The sequence below is a fragment of the Protopterus annectens genome, chromosome 4.part0 (genome assembly GCF_019279795.1).
Source record: "Protopterus annectens isolate FY-2018-M chromosome 4.part0, PAN1.0, whole genome shotgun sequence".
NCBI classification, from domain to species: Eukaryota; Metazoa; Chordata; order Ceratodontiformes; family Protopteridae; genus Protopterus; species Protopterus annectens.
Genome location: NC_056733.1, coordinates 88,376,612 through 88,401,732, shown reverse-complemented (window position 1 = coordinate 88,401,732; position 25,121 = coordinate 88,376,612). Strand labels below are relative to the sequence as shown.

Genomic DNA, 25,121 nt, shown 5'->3' with positions numbered 1-25,121 from the left:
TCCATTTCCGGACCTGTTAACACATTTGTCAGGAATGGATCCACTCCAGCCTTCACAACCTCAGATTGACAGCTTAGCTGCTCCAGTTCCCTTAATTGTCAGGTTTTTCCTTTTGACTTCTCCAGTAAAGAAAATCCTCCTATCTTCTCACAAATCCTTCACATGAAAACTTTACACTAGCAAGTGGAAGAGATTCGCTATTTGGGCTGAAAGTCACCAAGTAGACCCCCTTTCTGCTCCAGTAAGTACCATCTTGGAATTTTTAACAAAACTCTTCCATGAGAGTGTGGCTGCATCCACTATCGGAGTTTCTTTAGCTGCAATTTCAAATTTCCATATAGGCCAAAATGACTCTCCTGTTATGTCACACAGACTTTGCAAAACCTTTTTGAAGGGTGTATTATTGTTAAGACCTCCAAACAAGAACCCTACTCCTCCTTGGGACATTAATTAAAATCTTGACCTGGAAAACTTTATTCTTAGTAGCAATTTCATCAGCCAGGAGGGTCTCAGAGTTACAAGCTCTGTAGATAAAGCCTCCATACCTCATTTTCCACAAAGACAGAGAGAATGTCCTTCCGAACAAATCTTACACCTCTCCCCAAAGTGATTTCAGAATCAAATTTGAACCAATCTATTGAGCTGTCAGTCTTCTTTCCTGACTGTCAGAACAAAGGAGACTATATCTTGCATTTGCTTGACTATTAAGATTTTATTTGCAAAAAACATCTGATGTCAGGAAATCTGTCCAATTGTTTATATCCAATTCAGACTCCGGAAAAGGCTAATCAGTTATGAAGGTTATCTTGTCAAGCTGGCTATCCCAGTGCATTTCTTTTGTATATAAATCTAGAAACAAACCAATACCATTCCCAATCAGAGCTCATACTACCAGATCATTAGCTACATCTGCAGCATTCCAAGCGAGAATCTCACTAGATACTATCTGTGCTGCAGCCATGTGGGCTAATCTGCATACTTTCATCACTCATTACAAAGGAGATTTTGCCTCCAGGACTAGGGCTGCCTTTGGTTCTGTGGTTCTGAGCAATATTCTCCCATGAGCCACTCAAGAGTCAGGTTGCTTAGGACACGGTTCCCAACTGTAAGAATAAAGACGAGTTTGACAACATCACATAAAGAAGTTATGTATTCACCATAACGTTCCATGTGTGTTGCCCATCTCTTCCATTATTCTGACATACCACCTTACAACCCCCCTTCCTTTCTCTGGTAGAGCGAGAAGATATTTCTTGGAGTACTTTATTAATTAAAAGCATTTTTGCTGGTTTTGGCTGCATCTTTGTATACTTGTTTTCATGTAAGGGATTTATATTCCGTCTATGTGGCTTGTAACGGGACAAACAAGATCTGAGGTATTATCGTGCTGCATCATGGGAAGCGAGGTTGGTTAAAGTCCTCCGGCTAGCAAACAGGCTGAGACTGATCAGAGGGATTGGGTCAGACCCCAACTCTGAGAATAAGGGACAAGATGGACAACACACATGGGACGATGTTCTTCGTGTTTCACTGTTGCAGTCATTACATTTGGGGTAATCTGCTGGCAGGTTGCCGTCAGTCGACCTGAGTATCAAAGTCTTGTGTCCTGCATCGGTTGCTGTCTCTTCCATGATGTCAGGGATATTAAACATGCAGCCAACGCCATTTTATTCAGTCTTTTTTGCCGTGCGGTGCCCGAAGCAGAAGCACTTCGCAAGTACCAGTCGGCCGACTCCTGAAATTTTCGCATTCGAGTTTCAGAACCAAAATCTTCAATTAAAGCTAAGTACCCGGTTGGGGAAACTTTTTCTTGCTCCTTACCAATGTCAGTAAAAGTTAATACTTGCATTATTTGTGGGAAGCAAATACCTCATAAGGATTTTCATTTGTACTGTATTCCTTGCCTAGTCCCAGATCATAACGTGCATTGCTGTTGGTTTTGTGCTAGATTTAACCAATGCACTATTAAGCGTCGGTATATTTTTGCTTCAGAATATTTTGGATCCAGATTTAATTACCCTGAAATGTCGTTGGATAGCAATCTAACTACCGGATTTCACAAAAAACGCAAAGAAAAAGACAGAGACAGACCGTCGAGGTCCAAAACCAAAGATGAAGCTTCTCCTAAGCCAGTCGTCGGTCCGCCGGTACTCAGTGAGGTGCTTTTGCAGCCCCTGATACCCACTACTTTTGAGTCGCAGGCCTCTATCGAGACCCATGCGGAGACCGGTATGCCGCATGATTCTCAGAGTATTGAACCCGTGGATGTCTCTCCCTCAGATGGGTCTGGAGCTGCTGAGCAGACACAGGCTTCTGAGGGTGTTTTCAGGCCTCAACATTTTTATATAAAACCGACGCCAGCTTGAAAAACAAAACAAAATCAACTTCTAAGTCTAAAAAACCAACGCATGAGCCACGTGCTCAGGCCTCTATGCCTAAAAAATAGATTATCAAAATGGCTGAGGACTTAATTACCTTGATCAGGGGTCCCAACCCCCCCAAAGAAGCATACAAATCTATCCTTACTTGGACGACTGTCTCATTCAAGCAGAAAACAAGGACATTCTTATTCAACATCTGGCATTTGTAAAAAGGCTTCTAACATGCCTAAGGTACACAATAAACGAAAAGAAATCACAACTGGTACCCTCTCAAAAAATTACATTTCTGGGTGCAAGCTTGAATACAACTGCCCAGATGGCTTACCTTACGCCAGACAAACAAAGGCAACTGACTATATACTTCAAACAGATGGCAACAAAAATCCAGTTATCTGCAAGACAAATTCTGCAGGCTTTGGGTTTCATGGCATCCTGCATTCTACTAATTCCATATGCAAGACTGCATATGAGGAAACTTCAGTGGTATCTAAAAAGTTTATGGAGTCAACATTGTCACAGTCTGGAAACAATGATTCCTCTCATTCCCTGCCTACAACAGGAGTTTCTTTGGTGGGCAGAGACATGTCACCAAAATGAGGGACAGTCTTTCACTCTACCCCCTGCCACCCAAACCCTAACTACAGACGCATCAGACTATGCTTGGGGGGCCCACCTGGTGGGAAGATGCATTCAGGGCACATGGAACCCAAAACAAATGCATCTGTATATCAACCAGAAAGAGATGCTAGCTGTTCAGAATACCCTGACAGCCTTCAAGGACTTACTTCATCCAGGACAACTACTGATGAAGACGGACAACACCACGGTTATGTGGTACATAAACAAGCAGGGGGGTACACATTCCTACCCCCTTTGCAGACTAGCCATGGCATTGAGGGACACAGCTTTGACTTACCCAGTATATCTTCAAGCTCATTTCCTGCCAGGAAAACAAAATACTCTGGCAGATGACCTAAGCAGAAATCTTATGGAACCTCAGAAGTGGAAACTGGATCCACAAGTCTTCAACATGGTAACACAGAAATGGCGGAGCCCAGACATAGATCTATTTGCCTCTCCCCAAAGTTATCAACTGGACAAATTCTGCACAAGGACTTATCACAGACAAGCATGGAAAGTGGAAGCCCTATCCTTCAGTTGGAAAAACCCATCAGTGTACGCCTTTCCTCTTCTGCCTCTTCTCCCCAAGGTCTTACTAAAGGTCAGACAAAAAAAAACAAAAATGATCCTAATTGCTCCGGACTGGCCTCACCAGCACTGGTACCCAATTCTAAGGAATATGTCTCAACCCCCTCCTTGGTACTTGCCTCAGATACCTCATCTACTGTCTCAGCAGAACAATCAAATTCTGCACACTCAGCTCCAAACTCTGAACCTGGCAGCATGGCAGATCATGTAATTATTCAAACAACACCTCGCAGTAAATCTGTGATGGATGTCATTTTGGAAGCCAGAAGGCCTAGTACTAGAAAATCTTATGCTGATAAATGGAAGAGATTCTGTGTTTGGAACCAAGCACAAGAAATGGGCACAGCAAAACCAAATATTCCTCAGATTTTACAATACTTGACTGAGATGCTTGACAAGGGCCTATCTTTTTCTTCAATAAGAATCCATGCCTCTGCCATCTCGGCTCATTACAACACAGAGCCTCCCCATCTTTTCTCATCCTCTGCTAAAACAGTATCTTAGAGGGGCCAAAAATTTAAGGCCTCCCAGAAGATCACCAACTCCTGCATGGGACCTCAATTTTGTGCTGGAAAAACTCACCCTGCCTCCTTTTGAACCAGCAGCTACAGCGGATATAAAGTTTTTATCTTAGAAAACAGCTTTCCTTTTGGCAATCACTTCAGCAAGAAGGGTTTCAGAACTACAGGCCCTCATGGCTGTGGAGCCTTTTATTACATTTTACCCGGACAGGGTGTCCCTCAGGACCAACCCTTCCTTTATGCCTAAGGTGGTATCCAGTGTGGCTCTTAACCAAACTATTCACCTGCCAACATTTTACCCAAATCTGCAGAACAAGGGGGAGCGGATTCTGCATTCATTGGACATACACAGACAACTAAGATTCTACTTAAACAGGACCAAATCTCTAAGAAAGACTGAGCAATTACTGGTGGCATTTGCTCCAGGATCAGAGGGGAAAGCTGGATCAAAGCAGGCTATTTTTAAGTGGATAAGCCACTGCATTCGTTTCTACTACTTGCATCATGGTTAACCGGTGCCCAAGGGAATCAGGTCATATTCCACCAGGGCTGCCTCTACCTCAGCAGCTTTTCTCAGAGGAGTTCCAGCCAAAGACATTCTAGAAGCTGCTACTTGGAGTTCTGTTCATACTTTTACAAAGCATTATCATTTGCCTCTTTTCTCTAAGTCCAGGGCAGGCTTTGCCACTGCAGTTCTGCAGGGCCTTATAGCCGCTCCTAATGCTATTTAGCTCCATCCTCCCATCCATAGCTTTGGGATTCTACCAAAATGTAATGACTGCAACAGTGAAACACGAAGAACATAGTACAGTTGTGTACACTTACCATAAATGTAGATGTTCGTGTGTATTCAATGTTGCAGTCTGGGTTATCCACCCGCCATCCCCCTTTTTTCTAGAACTTCTCTTTCCTTCACTATATTCTAAAGCCTTTGTGGTGTATTTGCTTTTAGATGAAGGTAAAGTTTATGTTGCTAAAAATGCATTTTTCTTATATATTGCTGTTTATAGATATATATATATATATATATATATATATATATATATATATATATAATTTTTTTTGCTCCCCATTTGAGGGGCACCTGACATCTGGGGCAAGAAAAACTGAATAAAATGGCGTCGGCTGCATGTTTTATACCCCTGACGACCTGATGTCATGGAAGAGGAGACAGCAGCCGACGCAGGACCCAAGACTTTGATATTCAGGCTGACTGAGGGCAACCTGCCAGCAGATTACCCCAAGTGTAATGACTGCAACAGTGAATACACTCGAACATCTATATTTATAGTAAGTGTACACAACTGTACTTTATGGTGAGTACGTAACTTCTTTTTTTGTTGGCCCACTGTTTTTCTGATGTTTCCAACAAGCTTAGATTGTTTCAGTTTTCATGTCCCTGAAGTGTGAATGGTTGTTAGTCAGCAAATCACTGTGTCCTTTTTTTATCTTGCTTATTTATTTACAGATCAGTTTGTTTGCCCAAGCCGAAACTTCTCTGCAACCATTCTGTTGCTCTGTAATGAAAGATAATAGGGTCTTTTGAATTATTTTTTTTCCCTTTTGTTGAGTAAAAGATTAAAATGTGCATTTCATCCCTTACCTCTAATTCATGTTTTGCTGTTAGGAGGAATTGCTTTAGAATGATTTTAGTGGCCCCATTTTTTACCATCACCACATTTGGTTTCTTCTCCAGCACTTGTCCCCTGTCACTCTACATCCAAAACATCCTCTGCCACCCCTGGTTCTTTTTCTGTGTAACTTGCATAAATATTCCGGCCACAGAAGTCCTAAAACTTAATGCTTGTATCCTGAAGATGTACTGATAGCTAAGTTTAGGACTTCAGATCAGAGCAGCTGCCAGAAAAGTCTGCTAGAGCTGCTTCTGCTTCAGAATGGAATAAATTTGCCATGTTGGGCAGCATCAGAAGAATTGCAGCCATTTTTTTGTCAACACAGTTTACTGTTAAAAGTGTTTACTCTCCTTCTAAGAAACAAAATTGCAGTATTCTGTAATCAGGATTCGTATCTTGGCAGTTATGATCCTTTTCAGGATGTTCAGAACAAGACCTTGGTGTGGCTCAATTTCTCCAGAACTTTTCTTAAAATCCTGATTTGTCTTTAGTCCTTTGTGTCTCAAATCCAAGTTAGACTTAGAGTTTGGTAGTCCTGTCTATAAAATGGCTGTGGCAAGATGGGAACTCCTAGACAATTTGTCTTGAGACTGTTATCAAGAAATTTTAGTGCATATTCCCCTCCACTTTGAGGCTTGCATTTTGTTTTGAAAAGACCAGCTTTAATGCCCTTTGAATTGAATGCATTTGCTTCTTCCCATGAAAGACATTGTTAGTGGTGGCCACTACTTCAGCCAGAAGTATTTCAGCACTTCAAGCTTTGTGCTGTGAAGAGCTGTTTCCAGTCATGCGTAAATACAGAAAGGTAACAACGTTTTGTTAATCTTTCAGCAAATGGGCATTGTCTTCTGGAATAGTATTTGCATTTTCTTTTATTCCTCAGCCAGAATATCTTTAACAAGACAAGTCAATTTCCATTCTATCCACAGAGCAGTGTCATCAACTGCATGTTTCTGGGAAACATCACACCAGTTTTTTTGTACTGGTGTGATATGCACAACCCTCTTATGCTTACAAAGAATTATAGTCTGGGGCACATTCATTTAAAGTAAAGAGCAACTTCTGGAAGACATCTTTATATGGCTTCCTTCAGTGAGTTGCACATTTTCTGCCAGCTCCCATTTGGTGAAATAGCTCAGTAGTCTTCCTACACAAGAATTTCTCTGATGATTCAGAAGTCAGAGAGGACATGATAAACTAAATTAAATTTGAAAACTGCAATCTAGTCTTTAAAAGGAATTTCAGAATAAATTAACCAGTTCACTTAAACATTTCCCAGGTTTGCTGAATGGAGCTAAATCCCACCCGTACTCTTAGGACATATAGAGAACTTGTATTCAATGTATATTAAAAAAAAAAATCAAACAAACCACTACCAGTCCTGAGCACATCTCCACATATTTGAAGGTACTTATAAAATATCTGCTGTAGCAAGAATTCCTTAATATCTGAAATGATGATATAAGTACAATCTGTATAAATTTCATGGTCCAACTGTACATTCAGAAGTAACAGAATGCTGGGGGAAGGGTATAACGTTAATAGAAACTTTAGAAGATACTAGGGCCAAATCTCTTTAAGTGCAGTCTTCTATAGAAGGTTTAAAATGAGCTGGGTCCAGTCTTGGTTGAATTATATAATTTATATATTTATATAAGAAGTTTGGGCTTCATGATATGTATATCATTCAGTCTTCATTTGTAACCCTGGAAGTTTAAAAATGCCCACAAACTCCTCTCATAGACGTATTATATTTAATTGCTTTTATATTATTATATGTGTCGATTCATTTAAAACAAAGGATAATTAAGTATTAATAGGCAGGAAATTATACAAGGTTTAATTTCCTATATGTGGATTGTAGCAGTGTGTGTCAAGACTCTGATGATGCCCGAGTATTAATGGGTGAAAGTGCTAATTCTTTTCACTGATTTTTTTCTGATTTTTATTGTTTTTAACATTTGGAAGTTTAATAAATGTGCTGTTTCACACAATTGCTCCATGGTTAAGTCCTTTGGCTAATTTGTAACCCTGTTCTAAACCTTCTATTGTTAAGAATGTAAATTTAGACATTCAGATGCTAACATTGATTGTTGGACATAGATTCAGGCTTCATTGTTCAAGTTTCATTTTTGGTTTTCACTCGGGATTTTTGGAAAACCATCAAATGCAAGGCAATGTTAGAGATAGTAGCTTACTGCAATCAAAGGAGTTATAGTAAACGGGCAGTATCTGCATGACAGTTGTCAAGGGCATTTGATTGAGTGCTTATACCTTTTATTATTAAACTATTGGAAATTACAGCCTTTCCTTCACTGTACATTAATGCTGTTAATGGCTTGTATAAAGTTACGTCTGTGTACCTATGTGTTGATAACAAAATTGCAGTTCCCATTAGGATTGTTAAAGGAACAGGACAGTGATGCCCCATGTTTCCATATCTGTTCATTATTTCACCTGAATCCCCTTTCTTTTTCATTCTAAAAAAATCCATATCACATGTGTTAGAGTGAGAAAGTAGTAGTTATCACATTATTTGCAGATAGCATACTCCTTTACCTAATAGGCCCGTTTTCAATCATTTCATCTGCTACTTTGAGTTGTCAAAGACTTTATTGAAACCTCAAATTATAAACTTAATTTTGCTGACAGTCTTGATGCCATTAGGAGCTAGTAAAAAGTTATCATAATTTATCAATTTTGAATGAACTTTCAGTTTCCTGTTCCAACATTAAAGAATTTTAGCATTTAATAAAAAGTGGCAGTAAACTTATATCCCACAACATCTCAGTAACTACAATTCAGTTTAATTGGATCTTGACAGATGGATCAAACTACACACTACCTTGCTTGCCAGGGTATCAGTCAATTAAATGAAAATGTTTGTACCTTATCAGTAAGACGCACAAAAAGAATACTCATTAAGGTTTTTCATACCTGTCAGTAATTAATTATTGATTTGATGTGCAACACTAACAGACACACTGGCTGAGTTGTCAGAATCTAGCAGATGCTGAAGACAAAGGAGGCTTGAAGCTGCCTGACTTTAGACTTTATAATTCACAAAGTAAATGTATTAAACTATTTTAAATTTATTAATATTTTTAATCCTCCTAAAAACACGGATTCCACTTGAAATCATTGTATTAAAAAAGCCATTACAGAAACTAAATATGACTTGTAAAGATTTGCCAATTATTAATGAGTCTTGGGCCTGTTTTATTAAACTCCTTTCTTTGCAGACCTGTTTATAGAAGTCATTAAAAAATCAGTCAGACCTGAAAGTTTTAAAATAATTTTGTTACTGTCTGCCTGTCATTAACCATGACAATATCATCTTAAACAGCATTATGCTATCTAGACCATTGTTTGACAAAGTACAAAACAATCTTATTACCGGATTTATTTTAGAATGATAGCATACTAGTAATCATTAATAGAGTAAGTTCATAGGAGTTGGGCCCCTACCAATTTTTTTTGTGGTCATTCTTAGTAAAAATGCAGTATCAGAATTCTTTGTGGTAATTTGCTGCAATACAAGCAAAGTCAGAAGATGGTTATTGCAGTCACCAGCACTGGTATATCCTGGAATACATATGCAGTTGTGGCATTAAAAATTCAAGTGTATCCAAAATACACGAAGAAATGACTTTATCAGAGTACCTTAAAAAGAAATCACTTGGGAAAGTGTCTGGAGAAATATATTCAAGTGTTTGCCTGTTCTCAGATTTGCTTACATTCATTTCATGATTAATCCCAACAGTTGTAACAATCCATTTAAACTGGCACCTTAGGATCTCCCAGCCGTCCCTATCTGTAAATTCTAAAAAATTCACAATTGTTGTATCCTCTCTGACTTGATATTCACATATGGTAAATTTCAAATTATAGAATGAAAAGTTACTAATATTCAACCATGTGCATGCTTATTGGACAAAGCAGTCGACTTGCATGTAGTAAATCTTGCATTGCCCAGAAGACGACTAAGTTTGGTTATTTGTAACTATTTAAAACAACATCTACAGCTGATGTTGTCCTCTTTGCTAAGCAGAAAAAACACTCAACTATCAACAGAATGGAAAACAAACTGCCACCTTCCTTGAAGGCGGACATAATAAAAAAATAAGTGAAATCACAAAATCTTCAAGACATATTTCAAGCTCACTGCTGGAGTAACAGTTGTTGATAAGAGTCTGCACTAAACAGCATGAACCCTGTGCACTCGTTTTTTTTTTTTTTTTAAAGAGTGGCACAAACTACATTCTGCCTAATGCTCTGTGCAAGCAGGTTATAGACGACTCACTGAAAGCCTGTATCACGGAAAGACAGTTTAACTGAATTCAGGCTAACTGAAACATGGTACAATCAAAAGTACCCAATGCAGAAGTATTCTAAATACTTTTGCAGGAGGAGCAAACCATCTTGCCACTCCCATATGGGGGGATTGCCCCACACCCCCTTAATATTTTAACTCCACAGTCACAGCTGTGTAGAAAAGTGAAAATAATGTACACATGGAATCTCTGCCATTGCACATAAACCAGATCAGCATTGATTATGTACAGGTCACCTCAAGCACCAGCTGAAGCTTCATCATACCCATTCGTATATTTCTGTTTCTGTATTGCAGGGCTTCATCTAGCTATACTGAACTGCATAGCCTCATATGAAAGATTAGAGATGAACAAACAATACTTTTAACAGTATGTCTGAAGCTTGAGTGATTAATGATATGTTTACAAGATATTACAAAGTTAATATTTAGTGTGTTTATTATGACTTTATAAAATCCAGTTTAAGACCTGGAATCTAGTGAATACTGCCAGTGTAAACATTTGTTTGTACTGAACAGTTTGCCATTTACCTTTCTGTAGTAAACCTTATAGCTGCAGAGATTTAAACATTTGTTTGAAATTTGAGGACACAGCTTGACTTTGTCAAAAATCTCAGGATGCACTCAGTGGAAGTTAGAGTTCAAGCCTCCAGAACTCCTTTGGATTGAAGGAGTTAAAGCTGTGTAGCCTGGGTGAATCGTGTTGTTTACATGGAGTCTACAGAATTAGTTCTCAACCATTTCCAAAAATCCCGTATTGAGGAGTCCTTGTTGTCTTCTTCCATGTGGTGACTGAATTGAGTATCACTAGATTGCGATCAACATCATTTCACTCAGTGAAAAAGACTACACCCGTGTGTGGGTATTTGTCTCTCTCTGTCTGTCCCTCTGCATCCTGTGAAGCCCTGGCAATCATATCTAGCATTAGTTTCTTTGCCTTGCACTCAATGAGTGCTGGGATATGCTCTGGTTTCCCTGTGTTCCTTGTTTGAATTAAGCACATAATTAGAGCACAAAAAATTAATTTTATTATAATTAAATGTTTCTTTACAAAGATACAACTGCAGAACTTTAGGTCTTGGGTTTTTCAAAAAATAAATGATGTTAGATATCTATAGGTGGTGGAGATATAGTGGAAAAATAGCAACAAAAAAAAACTATAATCTGTTTTCTCTGACTGTAACAAATTGACTTGCCTAATTTAATGAGTTAAATAGATATGAATCCAAATAATCATATCCAGACTGTACTTCAAATTCTGACTTTTATTCTTATGTGGTATCATAGGGCGGCCACAGTGGTGCAGTGGTTAGCATTGCTGCCTCACAGCAAGAGGTTCACTGGTTCGATCCTTGGCTGGGGTGACTTCTGTGGGGAGTCTGCACGTCCTCCCTGTGGTCGCATGGGTTTCCTCCGGGTGCTCCGGTTTCCTCCCACATCCCAAAGACATGCTGTAGGTGCGTGTGTGTGTGTGTGCCTTCTGTGGAAGGTTGGGCACTGGGCTGGCAACTTGACACCATAAAACTCCACTGCCAATCATGAGCGGACAGGTGATCCGCTGTGACGACCCCTAACCGGGAAAAGCCAGAAGAAGAAGATTCTTATGTGGTATCAGGCTTGCAAATTTGCTGTAACACAGCTATATTTTGAAATTTGTAAAATATGAGACCTTAATTTCACTTGCTTTATCATTTCAGATGTTGGAATTTCAAATAAACTGTTTAATTTTGCACTCTGTTTTTTTTTCTTAGGCTGCATTCCAGGAGAATGTTGGAAGACAGGTACTGTGACTTTTCCCCTTTTGAAATTATACAGTGATTTTAATTTTATGCAAAAATATGAATTATTGTGTGGAATTATTTAGTCATAGTCAGGACAGCAATTGAATTAAAATATATAAATAATGTCACTGCCAGTTAACATAATCAAAATATTACCAAGTATTTTCCCCCAAAATAGCCTAAAGTTATCTTTTTTTGGCAGATTCCTTTTATTTGCTGCTTTAACTGCAAGTTTCATTGTTGCTTTCCACATGCCTTAAAAGCTTTTTGACACAGTATGATATCTTTTTTCACTTTTACCAACCACCTCTGCTTCATTAATTTGCTGGTTCTCTACAGTACTGTGCAGTGGATCAGTGGTTAGGTTATGATTTCACAGCTTTTGGGTACAATGTTCAGACCTTGGCTCAGGACACCATCTGTGTGGAGTTCTGCATGATCTTCCTTGGTCTGTTTGGACTTCCTGTAAGTACTTTGGTTTTCTCCCACTTCCCAGAGTCATATTAGTTTATTGACTACACTATGCTGTCCTTATGATGTATGCACGTTCTGTTTAGTTATCTTCGTGGTATGGAAAACAGTACAAGAAACACCAGTTAATTTGGTCAGCAACTATAGACCACTTAACAGTATTAAATAAGGAAATAAATACATGTCCTTATTTACAAATGTCTTTCTGAATAATGAAATAGGCAGTACATAGCTGATGAATGTATACTTGGCTTAGGCCAGATCTTCTCCAGGGATTCCTAAATAAAATATGGAAATATAGTTAAAACAATGTGTCTAAAATAGGTAATCTCATTAAAGTTTCATAACAAGTTGAGGGGAAAATAGTCTACACAACAAAAAAGACCGTGAATGCACTAGGTCCACAAAAAATTAAATAAATAGTTATGTATCTGCATTGCAGTACCCTGCACTTATTATGATTAGTCCAACACTTAGGTTACAACAAGTGCATGGCATTACACTTTGGTGTGCTTAGGGTTAAAAATGTGATTGTGTTATCAATCTTAAGAGTGAAGTGGCAGAGCCAGTCAGGGACCTTGGTATTTTCAATAGTAACATATTTTCATTTAAATGCAATACTGATATCGTTAGAACAAGAATTGAAAGAATCATGGGCTTGTTATTGAAAAACCTTTGCAACCAAGGCCCCTTCTGTTATGATAGGATCATACAGATCTTTTGTTAGACCCCATTACTGGCTATTGTGACGATTGTGGGCGAAGGCTGCCATCCTAGTCAAATAGAATTCTGTCAACTGTATAAATAAATGTAAAAAAACAGGCATGTTTCTTGAGTGTAAAGAATACCGTGAAATGTGGAACTGCAAAATATGTGACAACATTGCACTCTACTGGCCCAGTGAAGCCTGTTGTACCCTTTCATGTTAGAATTTGGCCCCAGGGTGGCTGGATGAAGATTTCATGCCCATTGTTTTAAGGCTAAAGTTTATGACTAGAATTTAGATGTGGAAGGTGCTTCATTGCTCTGGTTTCTGCTAGCATATATATGTGAAATGTCTTCTATTGTTGTAAGTTTCTGTGCAGGTGTTATATTGCTGAATAATGCAGTTTGTTTGCCTGGGAAAAACTAAGTGTCAAAAATGATGTAATTTGGGGAAGGACCCAGCAAACATGTTTGTTAGTAATGTTTAAATACTATTTCTCACAAGAGACTGAAAGCATTTTGACTTTGGACATTTAACTTACCAGTACTCTGCCTTGTGTTCACATGCAAGTCTTAGCACTGTGATTCCTTGTAGGAATAGTTAAAGCTAATAAAGATTAATTAGGTATTTTTCTTTGAAATCAGACCTGTCCTACTATATTATTTTAAGTTTTTGTGTGATCTGTGAACTCTTAGATATCTCTGTGGTGTAGTAGTTTTGTCTTGTGTTTTAATTATTTATTATTAAATATTTTTAAAACCTTCTATCTGTGGCTGATTTATATAGAGATAAGCTCTAGAGTACATTGCATATTTATAGAGGTTATTGTAACAGGCCACTCTAAAGTAAGCCTTGACTGTTAGTCATACTACCATTGGATATTAATATTGCACAGTAATAATTGGACACCCTTTTAAGGGCCTTTTAGTAGCTGATATCATTAACTGGGTGGTGGCATTAATTACTACCGTATAATCTGGGTAAAGGGGCATTGTTGGAGAATCTGTGTCAGTCTTTCTCAGGAGTGTCTGTGAAGTTGTATAAATACTTATCTCAAAGTGTGTGTGTTGTGTCAGCTACTTGGCAGGGACACAAAGCACTGGTTGGACAGAGAGGGTACTGGAGGTTTTAGCTTGCCCAGTTAGGCTGAGACCTGGACCGTATAGCTGTGCCAGTGGGGAGTCTTATTGGGGACCTGGTGAGCAAGGGAGCGACCAGCCCCAGACTGACTGTGTTCTCTGTGTGCACTTAAGGGAAATTGTACTTTACTGTGAGTATTAGTTATCCTTTCCTCTCTCTCTATGAGACAACCTCCCTGGTGTTAGTGGTGAGGATTGAGGCTCCTTGATTGCTGGGCCAGGGCATGGTCGTCACAGGTATAGCAATGCATTTAGTTCTTCCATCAAATGGAATCTATTGAACATGAAAACTGTATAAAGAAAATGTACTAAGAAAATACCAGTGTGTAATAGATTTTAGTACAGTGACTGCTTGTACCTTCTGAGTCTGCATTCTGTTTTATATAGGTCATATGAGTGGCAAGTAGTACATAGCCTTCAAAGGATTACATGACCCAACTATTATACATTTACAACCATATACATTTTCTGAGTGTGATATGATGTTGATAATTCACCATCCTTTGAACAATTTGATGTTAAAGCATCTAAAAGTAGGACTGTATGCCTTTCCTTAGACAAATTATGGGATACATTTCCTCTGAATGTAAGATGTTCTAGAACCTTATCTTAGTTTTAAAAACATGTGAATCTGTGAGTAGAAATTAATATGTTACATTGCAGGATGTTATGGTGGGTCAGTGTTATTTAATTTTCCACAAAGAGAGGATTTTCTTAAGAACTAATCATTCATTTATGCCTAAAGTGATTTCCAAGTTTACTTTGAAGCAAGCTATCCATTTACGAGTCTGCTTTCCAGAACCTAAAATTGAGGGAGAAAGGATACTGCATATCTTGGATGTCTGCAGATAACGTTGGTGCTATATTGACAGATTAAAATCATTTACGAACTCTGATGAGTTGTTCATTTCCTCTGATAGTAAGAAAAAATGGACAGCCTCTATCAAAGTGGTTGTCACATGCTATTGTACCCACCACAGCAAGGCACGATGAAGGCTCATTGTTCCAGGATTTTGGCTTTAAAGAATTGTATTCTAGAATCAACTTTATCCCTTGTGAATACTTTTACAAAGTACTGTAAACTTGATACATTTTTAAAGTCTAGGACATGCTTTTCTAGGACCATTCTCCAGGGGCTCCTGGACCTTATCCTTCCTACTCCCAGTCGGTTTATGCTGTGGTAGTCTATCCTTACAGCTAAGGTTACTACAGCAATAATCTTAATAAAGAAAATAGTGCAGTTGTTTAAGTAAACTTAATAGTAGATGTTTAAATGATAACTGCTGTAGTTGCTGCTCCATCCCTCTTATTTTTGTATAATTTTGTTGCCAGGGTGAGGATATGTATGCGTGTGTGTGTGTGTGTATATTGTGTGTGTGTGTGTGTGTGTGTGTGTGTGTGTGCGCGTGTGTGTGTGTGTGTGTGTGTGTGTGTGTGTGTGTGTGTATATATATATATATATATAATTATATATATATATATATATATATATATATATATATATATATAGAGGTCTAGGACTATTCACTAAAAGTTAAGTGACTGTGCACAAATCACTGAAAGTTATATATGGCCTTTTCCCCACTATAGTGCGACCCTGGAGTTAGTATATCTAGTAAGGGGGGGGGGCACCGCCCCCACATAGTTTGGATATATATGAAGTTTAGAAAAGAGTAATTTATTGAAATTGCAAGTATCCATGTCTATAGTGCCCCCCCACACCCCCCTTACTAGATATTCTATCTCCAGGATTGCACAACAGTGGGGAAAAGGCCATGTATAACTTTCAGTGAATTGTGCACAGTCAAATGTGTTTCAGTGAAATGTGCTTTCAGTGAATAGTCCTAGACCCATATATATATATATATATATATATATATATATATATATATATAAATTTACAATCATAACCTGGAAATGCACTCAGTCTAGTCATCATGTCATCGAACTTAAATAGTGAAAATGAAAATGTTTTTAGCCCCCATCCCGAACCATGGTAATGTCGAGTGTTTAATATTTGCCATTTTGAAAATGTGCCCTTTGACTTGCATGTGCCTTTGGACATCGATAGCCAGGCTTCGGAACAGTAAGTTTTGATTTGCAGCCTCTTTGAAAGTGTACTTTCAACATTCCGCTACCGTTTCCAGATTATGATAGTAAACTATATATACACACACACACACACACATATAAAATATTTTTCTTAGCATCGTCCTTGTCAGGGCTTTAGCCTCCCTTTCTGTCTTGGCATGAAAGCTCTGAAAGACTTGACACATAAACCCATCTTTATAGTCAGCTCAGCTGACTAATGCTTAGGATGTGTGGAAGATAACTTGAAGCTTTGGAAACTGGCCAGCTGTTATATCCTTAGGATATATCCCATATAGCTAAAGCTACTGCAGCAGTGATTACTTGAACATCTACAGTTATGATAAGTTTAAAATACACAACTGTGCTTTGTTTTTTGTTCCAAAGAAAACAAAATGCCAGTCTTCTATCTCACTGGTCATGTAATCCAAAGACAAAGTGCTGGGTGGCCACAGTGCAGTCTGTCTTTCCATGCCAATTGGAAGGGAACTAGATTTTCAACCTACAGGATATCTAACTGCACCTCAGATTAACCAAGGAATCTAGGGGGTTTCTGCACTTCTGAGATGTCCTACTCATTTGCATTTTCCAGTCCTCCCACTTTCTCACTGCAGTCCTTAAGTTGTCCACCAAATGTATGGCTGTAGTGGCATCCTGTCTCATACTGTTGGATACCAGAAATTACCTTATTGGATGATCAGCTCCTAGCTGCCCCAACTTGGGAGTTACTCAGTTAGGCAAGGAGTCTCTTCTCCATCTGTTCCAGGCCTTCAAAGTCTCAGAAAGCCTTGTAAAGTCCCAAATCTAAATGTCGCAAGCAATAACTTTCAAAGGGTAAGTCACCCAGACACTCTGCCTTACAACAGTCTGGCTTCCATATGACTGAATAGTGGCACTTTAGGTTTTGTCTGCCTGTCTAGATAACAAGAGCATCTCGCTGCCTCAACATTTTGTGTTTAATTGTAATGCCAGTCTATATGGTATTTTTAATAAGTTGTCAGATTAGTGTCCTGCAGTGGACCCTAAACGTTTACTGGCCTCAATGTAGGGATCTCATGACAACTATTTTGTGTGTGCTTGTCAGCATCCATCTTAGAGGCTCCAACCAACCTCATGTGACTCTGGGAAGTCCCTTCACCCTTTCTACTTCCAGTGAGTTGGAAAAACACAGTACAAAACAACCAGCGTTGGATGACGCACAACTACTTTATTAAACTCAGTTATGTCCAGCATAATAAAGACTTCTATTAAACTTATAAACAACATACGACCTGCAATTGTTTTAATGTTTTAAAAAGGAAGTAACTAAATTGGCAGATTTTATTGAGGGCAGTCAATACTCTGAGATTAAATGAACACATCAGGTTTAGTTTCTTTGAGAAGCTCATTCAGTCAGATAAGGGAGCTTTGTAAACATGCATTTTTTATGTACATTTTTAATATTGTTTTTATTAATTTTCTGTAGGCATGAGTTGTCAGTGTTTGAAATGAAGTAATGTGTATTTATAATGTATATTTATGAAGTTGTGCAGCCTTTGAACAGTCACATGACTTGATTGTCACATGATATTGACAACTATAAATTGCAGGCTCTTTGTTGTTTAGAAGAGCTGAAGAAGCTTGTATTATATTGGATGAAAGCACTTAACGGAGTTTAATAAAGTACTTTTGTGGCATCCTACACCAATGCTTTTTGTCTTGTCAGTTTACACGTACCAAATGCCTGCTGGTTGGAGTGTTTTTTACTAGTCCAGTTGGATGGTCACAAAAAGCACTGCTGGAGTTGGGGGTGCATTTCTCAGGGCAGACATCCCAAGAGACTTGGTTACAGGGTGAGGCCAGTCTGGACATCAGTGTCATGAAGATGAGTGGTCCTATACCTCATCAATGCAGGCATTTAAAGACTTGTTGCAGGAGGATAGATGCTCAGCATACATAGAACTCATATATAAAAAAGCAAATAAAATAAAAAAAGATCCAGTTTCCCCATGCAGTATTAATTTTTTTGACAGAAAAGTTAATGTTGTCATTTTTTTGAACCAGCACAGAGGAGAGCTAACGTTTCTGAAATGAAAAAAAAAACGCTCTTTTTGGTGGTAGTTAATTCATCTAGATGTGTCTAAACAGCAGACGTTATTTTTAAACCTCATTGCCTCATTTACAGTAAAGAAAGTCTCACTGTTGACTGACAGTTGCACATCTTGTTGCTGGGTGTGATGCAGTCATGGCAGAGGGTCTGTATACTGAAAGGTACGATGATGTGGCAAGACTTCTGCATAGGGGACTGTGCAAACACTACAATATACAAGTAGCGAGAAGCACTGGAAAATTGAACCACAAGGTGTTGTAGAGAATGATGAAATTTATATTACGTGAGGTTACCCATTACCCTCAATTCAAAAATAGATGCAAGTAAACCAGATATAATAGTTCATGAAAAAAAAAAAAACAAAAGTAATGTTGATCATTTAAATTGCTACACCCAGTGATCACAGTGTCTTACGTACAGAGAGACATAAAGTCATAAAATTCCAAGATGTGCAAGCAGAAACGAGCAGTGTGGAAGAAAGATACTCAGACAGATTCCATACTAGTAGGAGCATTAGGTCTAATGGAAAAGAATTTACAGTCATACTTAAATTTACCAACAGTACATGTAATCCCATATGAATTACAGAAAGAGACAGTTATGGACACATTGGGGATGCTAAGAAGAGCACTTTTAGCAAACATCAAAGATTGAAACAGTAGTAATTTCATGAACTCTAATTGTACCCTGACTTAAGAATGGGGTTCAGTCTGGCCATGGTATTAGAAACTCCAAACCCATGGAGAAGTTAAACACCATGGACTAACGTGTCCTAAAAGTAGCCAGTGAATCAAATTTATACCAGTCAGTTAATTAATCGGTATTTCAAATCATTATTCTAACAATAGGGCATATATGTTACATTGTGTATCTATTCATCAATTTTATTTCTGTTTGGATAGGACAGAAAACATGCATACTTTTTCTGTTCTTTGCTAAATGCTAAATAAACTTGGAAAAAGGCCTCCAAACTATGTGTCTTACTGACTAAGTGTGTCAAAATTTGATATGAAAGTTATAGTTAAGCTTTTCAGGCCAAACCTAAAGAACATTCAGCAGGAGCAGTGGCTACTACTACTACGACTGCAGAAAAGTTTCACTTTATCACATTTGTGCTTCTGTGACATATGGGCTTCCCTACATGCTTTTGCAAGACAGTATAAGCTAAATGTGATTTCCAGATGTGAGTCAGCATTCATATCTACTGTTATACTCCAGGCATCAAGGCAGGATACTTTAGATGACCAGGGGACTCTGTGCTAGTGTTGAAAATGAAGGACTTGCTTATACAATCATTATAATGATATATCTTCCTGACCTGTTCAGTTCAGTTTACCCACTGATCTTCCCAACTTCTCCCATTTCCCTGGCTGGAAAGATGTTTGGAGGAATGTTTTGTTACAGTGTAGGATGTGACTGTACAGTTATGTGCATCTTTTCTTTGTAATATATTTTTATGTGATTACTGTTCTGAGATACACACAGTCTGGGTAAGGAGTGCATTGTTGGCACTGAGGGAGGAATTAGAGACTAGGAAAAAGATGCAACTCTGACTAGTGCTTGCCACGGGTCTATATTATAACTTCAAGGGTTTAATACTTTGAATGCATAAAGATCGAACTTTATGCATCGAAGTATTAAACCATCGAACCCTAATAAAAAAATTATTAAAAAAATAAAACTAAAGCTTTAATACAGGGGGGCAAGCCCCCCTGCACCCCCCACATCCCCCGCTACTTAAATATACCAACTCCGCTATCGCACAACATTGAAGTAAACAGAAATCTCCCCTTACGGAGATTTCCATTTAAACGTTCGATGTTATGCGCTTTTGGTAATCTCGCATCGACAATATCGTATTAGATATTGTCAGACTTCGAGATTCTGATATAGACCCCTTGCCACAACTAGTCCTGCTGTTAAAGTGAACAGATATGGATCATGAATCTCTGTCTTTTAGTAAGTGGATAAATATTAAGTAAATATAAGTAGGGCTGTGGTGGGGACCCCTCATTGAAAGTGTATTAATCTTTTGTCATTGACTTTAATAATTATTGCTGTATACTTTCAAATCACACAGTGGTGTTTGCATGTTTCAGTGTTGAACATTGGCTTTGCAGAGTTCTGTCATACAGCTAAATTAACCTCATGGCTTCTCCAGTTCCAGCAGTGGCTGTTAATCCATCTTTTGTTTCATCTTGAGTGGTTCAGACATTTTTTTCATAGAAACTGAAGAGTCATAAAATTTATCAAAATACTACAGTCAGATGACTGGACCCTGTCTCAGCATCCATTTGAGGCCGTCTTGCTCAGGTTTTCTATTGCAGACTTACTTATTCCTCCCATAAAGTCTTCCTGTCAGCCATTCCCAGTTATCATGAAGGCCTCACTGCCTCCTCTCTGGCTTCACTGTAGGTCTGCAAGGTCTTTGTAATGGCACATTCTTATTGAGACAACTCCCTGTGGGATCCTATGCCACTTTGTGATTTGAAATTTTTGTCGGAGAAGTTGACCATGCAGTATCTGCATACGCGAAGCACATTTCTTGGAAAACTTTACACCTAGTGGCTGTCACTTCTATCAGCAGCGTTTCTGGAATGCCTGCAGTATTATATGTTTACATATTTGGTATTTCACAGGGATGAGGTCACAGGCCATACAAACTCTTCTGTTATACTAGAACATGATACTGAGGTTAACAGTAATCCAGTGTTCAGTCTACCTGTGTTTTTCCAGAGTATCTCAACCAGGGAGAATTCCTCACCTGTTGCGTGGATGTGCATTATCAGTTGAGCTTTTATTTTGAAAGGATAAAACTATCCTTAGACCCCATAGTTTATATTCTTTTCCATGGGAAAACACCTGATAAGAAAGTTTCTAAAATTACCTCAGCAAGAGTGTTATCTATTTTCATTTTTGCTGTAATGAATATAATAAGCTTCTTACTTCAGTACCAAAGGCACATAGAGTTAGAGCAGTTGTTCTGTCCACATCCTTTTTAAAAACAGTCTGGATTAAATCGTTGCAGCAGCTGTTTGGTTTGCTGATGACACATTTGCATGGTTTATAAGCTGGAAATGATGTATAGATCCAGGTCTTCTCTTGAAGGCACTGTGATAATGAGTATGCTCTGATATGGAGGACCACTCAAGGGAATTTGCTTCAGCCTCCCCTTTTATCTACAGAGGCTGGACTTTTAGCAGATATGAAATCTAATGTACTTAACTTTAGTGATAGTTTTGGGAAAGCAGGTCTGCCCTACCTACCTACCTACCTTCTTTCTGCATCTGGCATTGTTGGTCTGTCATTTCCTAAAATTTCTGACTTATTAACAGGTCATTCATCAGAGGTAGTAAGGCTAAATACTACACTGCATGATGGAATAGGGGAGATAGTTTGGTAACTTGGGAAAGTTTTACCTGTGAGCATGTCTAAGAACTGTTGGCCTAATCCCGTAGTTTGCTGATTGTTGATCTACTCTTCTGGTTGTATCATTTTGGCAAATACATAACTTGTTTTTTTTACTGCGCAGCTGATAAAATCCAGCACAGCTGTTGCCTCTCACAACTTGTATCACCTCTTGCTTTTTTTTGTCTTACAGTATTTATTTTGATTTTTTCTCCTGAGCGTATCTGCTGTTTCATGTTCTAGATGGAAAAAGTAAAGAAATGTGTGGCAGAGTTAGGTTGACAAGTGAATTAAGGATTCCTGCATGTGTACATCAGCCCCTCTCCCAATCTTCTCTTTGTATACACTAACAATTGCAGCTTGTCTTTGTATCCAACCTGTTTTGTTTCCTTATTTTCATTATGTATGAGCATGTGTTGCCAGACTCCCTTCCAGTCTTCTTTATTACATCCCCCTGTTCTGTGGTTTCAACATTCCTTAATTTGTACCTGTATCTTTTCTGTTTAGGATACTTAAATATCCCCCACCCTTTCCTGTTATGACTGTTTTTTTGGAATAATGGGGCAGTTCCACCTTCCCTGAGTTGCTGATGCCAGTTTGATGCAAGACTTTGTGGCATCCAGTCCTTCTCTTCATTAACACTTTAGTGCTTGAGTTTGATTACATAAGGATGCTGGAGGAATAATCTTCATTTATGTTTCCTTTGCAGGTTGCTTAACATGACTCTAGACTGGACCTTCCATTGTAAAAGTGATGCAGCCAGAGGCCTAGTGAAAGTATTCATTTACTCCTTACATGTGTTACTCTGGATATGTTATTTTTGTTTGTTTGTGTGTGTGTGTGTGTGTGTGTGTGTGTGTGTGTGTGTGTGTGTGTGTGTGTGTGTGTGTAAACAATAAAAAATGAAGATTGAAGTGCCATGATGTAGTTACCTATGTACTACAGCTGCAATTATGACACACCTTGCGTTAAGGTTTTCTCTTTGCATAGCTGAATTTTGGCAGGTGCTGTATATTGTCAGTGTCTACGTCCTGGTTTGACGCTTCCTCTGTGTTGCTTACAGAGACTGTTTCAAGTTTAGAACCAGTTCTTCAGAAGAATTTGGGATGGGCTCTGTGAGCAGCAAGGCTTGTTCTTTTGATTCCTTAGGGCAGAACATTTCTCTTTAGAACAAACTAGTAACTTGTTATAGGTATGAGTCAGCCATCTCTTCATAGACTGCCACTTAGGTAAAGCTGTCCCCAAGCCATTATTGCATCTGTGAGCAGACAGAACATTCCAGATAATGTTGGTGTCATAGTTGCTGAATTTCTCTCTGGTGATTAATGTGTCTGAGCTTTGCAAGCTGCCTCCCACAAATCTACTGAATAGCTTTTTGTTAAAAAGTACAACTTAAGTACCTGTGTGGGACCAGTGTTCATAACTGTTATGCAAGAACTAAAGAGTAACCTAAATATTTGCCATGGGTATGACAAGAGAACCGATGGGTATCCGTAAATGTGATGTTTTCTAGATAAGATTATTCAAGAATAAATTGACAGACGATGGGACACTTTATCTGTATCCATCGGACTAACCATAGAAGTTGTGTGTCATTTATTTTTATTTCCATTTATTTTGCATATGTAGCTGAACTGTTATCCATTTTTGTTACTCTCTTTCCCCAGGTTAGCCCCACGAGGGGACAAGAGGAGTCAATCCTTGGTACTTTGACACTTTTTTTCTGCTGATCTACTCGTCCCGTTGTCAGCGGGACACTCACAGGTTAAGCTATCCCATTGTCTACTGTATCAAGCAGTGGGACCTGAAAAGTTCCACTTTTGCGATCGCACTGAATTGCCATGGAAAAGCCACAATTACTTCCGGCTTTTTCATGGCAATTCAGTTAAATCACCAACCCAAACCTGCAGGCAGAGCTGTTCCCTGTTAGGTCCGGGTGCTTTAAATTGTGCAGCAATTGGCTGCAATTTATGAAAGGGGTGGGGACTGGGGCAGGAAGAACCCTACAAAGATCGCGGCTGTAGAGTGGTTTGTTTTACTGCTTCTACAGCCACTACGAAAAGTAGCAGTGACGTTTTTTTAAACATCCGAGCTAGCCAGCAAACAGCTACGCAAGCTAGCCAGCTACAGAGCCAATTCTACTAGAAACAGAACAAAACTATGAGGCAAAAATCAGGATATTCTGTAAAAATATGTACAGTTGAGAGGTGTACATCCAGCCAACCATTCATGCATCATTGCAGTCATCCATCCATCCATCTAGCCACTCCATCAGCCATTCAGCTAATCACTGCAGTGACCAGCCATTCATCCAGTTACTCCCATCCAGCTATCCATTCCTGCAGCCAGTCAGCTAACCACTGCAGCGGCCAGCCATTCATCCAGCTACTCCCATCCAGCTAGCCACTCCAGGCAGCCAGCCAGCCATTCATTCAGCCAGCATTCGTCCAACCAACCATCTAGCCACTCCAGCCAGCCATCCAAACGTCCATCCAGCTAGCCAGCCATTCATCCATCCAGCTAGCCACTCTAGGTAGCCAGCTAGCCACCTCAGCAGCCAACCAGCTGTTGTACCCATAACTGCATCTGTCACCACACCTGTGGCGACATCATGGTAGAGGGTGTGGCCAGTGTCATAATGGCCACACCCCCATGTCCCACTTTGGCCCAATTAAAAGGTGGCAACCCTACACCCAGTCCATCCTGACCTTGACATTGTAAACACGCAGTCACTTGAACACAGGCATATATTTTCTTCCTGGTATTGCTTGCCCAGCAACTCCATTATGAAAGGACCATGAATTACATGATTCTGCAGTCCCCACTAGAGGGTGTGCTGCTGTAATGCACGACTAATCTTTGAGAACCAAAGCACAATCCATAGTCTGCTGCACATTTCTTCTGCTAGCTCACATCTGAGATCTTAGTCATGCCTGTGTCACTGGCAACATGGGTGTAGATACCAAGCCATGCCTAGGAAAAAATTAGGTTCACATGAAACTCCTGTGTGTCCACAAACCTGTCAAATCTGCTGGGCATTGTCTGTACTCATACCATGTTGTTAAGGCCTAGAACTACTTTTCTGTACCCATCAGAACAGTACCCTCCCATCTTTCAAAGCCATTCTGAAAGACTTCTAGGCAAAAGCGGATTATGTTCTTGCTCAGCACCAGGAAAATACTATATCCCTAAATGAGAACTAATACCTATTCATACCTTACATCTCCTTACTCTCCTGTGTTCACTCACTTCCTTCTATCAATTTCTGTCCCCTGGCTTTCTCTCTAAATATTTAAAACGCTTGCTTTTCAATCACTTTGTATTGCAATTCCTATTTGAATTATACTAACTTACCTTTTAT

The 25,121-nt window shown here is 39.0% G+C and overlaps 1 protein-coding gene across 1 annotated transcript in view; it reads left to right on the top strand.

Moving 5' to 3' along the window:
- Positions 1-25,121, top strand: part of TBCD (tubulin folding cofactor D) — a 3,708,267-nt gene that overhangs the window by 2,176,358 nt on the left and 1,506,788 nt on the right. Inside the window, exon 16 of the mRNA XM_044068123.1 lies at positions 11,830-11,859. Coding sequence (XP_043924058.1) covers positions 11,830-11,859 — 30 coding nt within the window. The remainder of the gene's footprint in view (positions 1-11,829; positions 11,860-25,121) is intronic.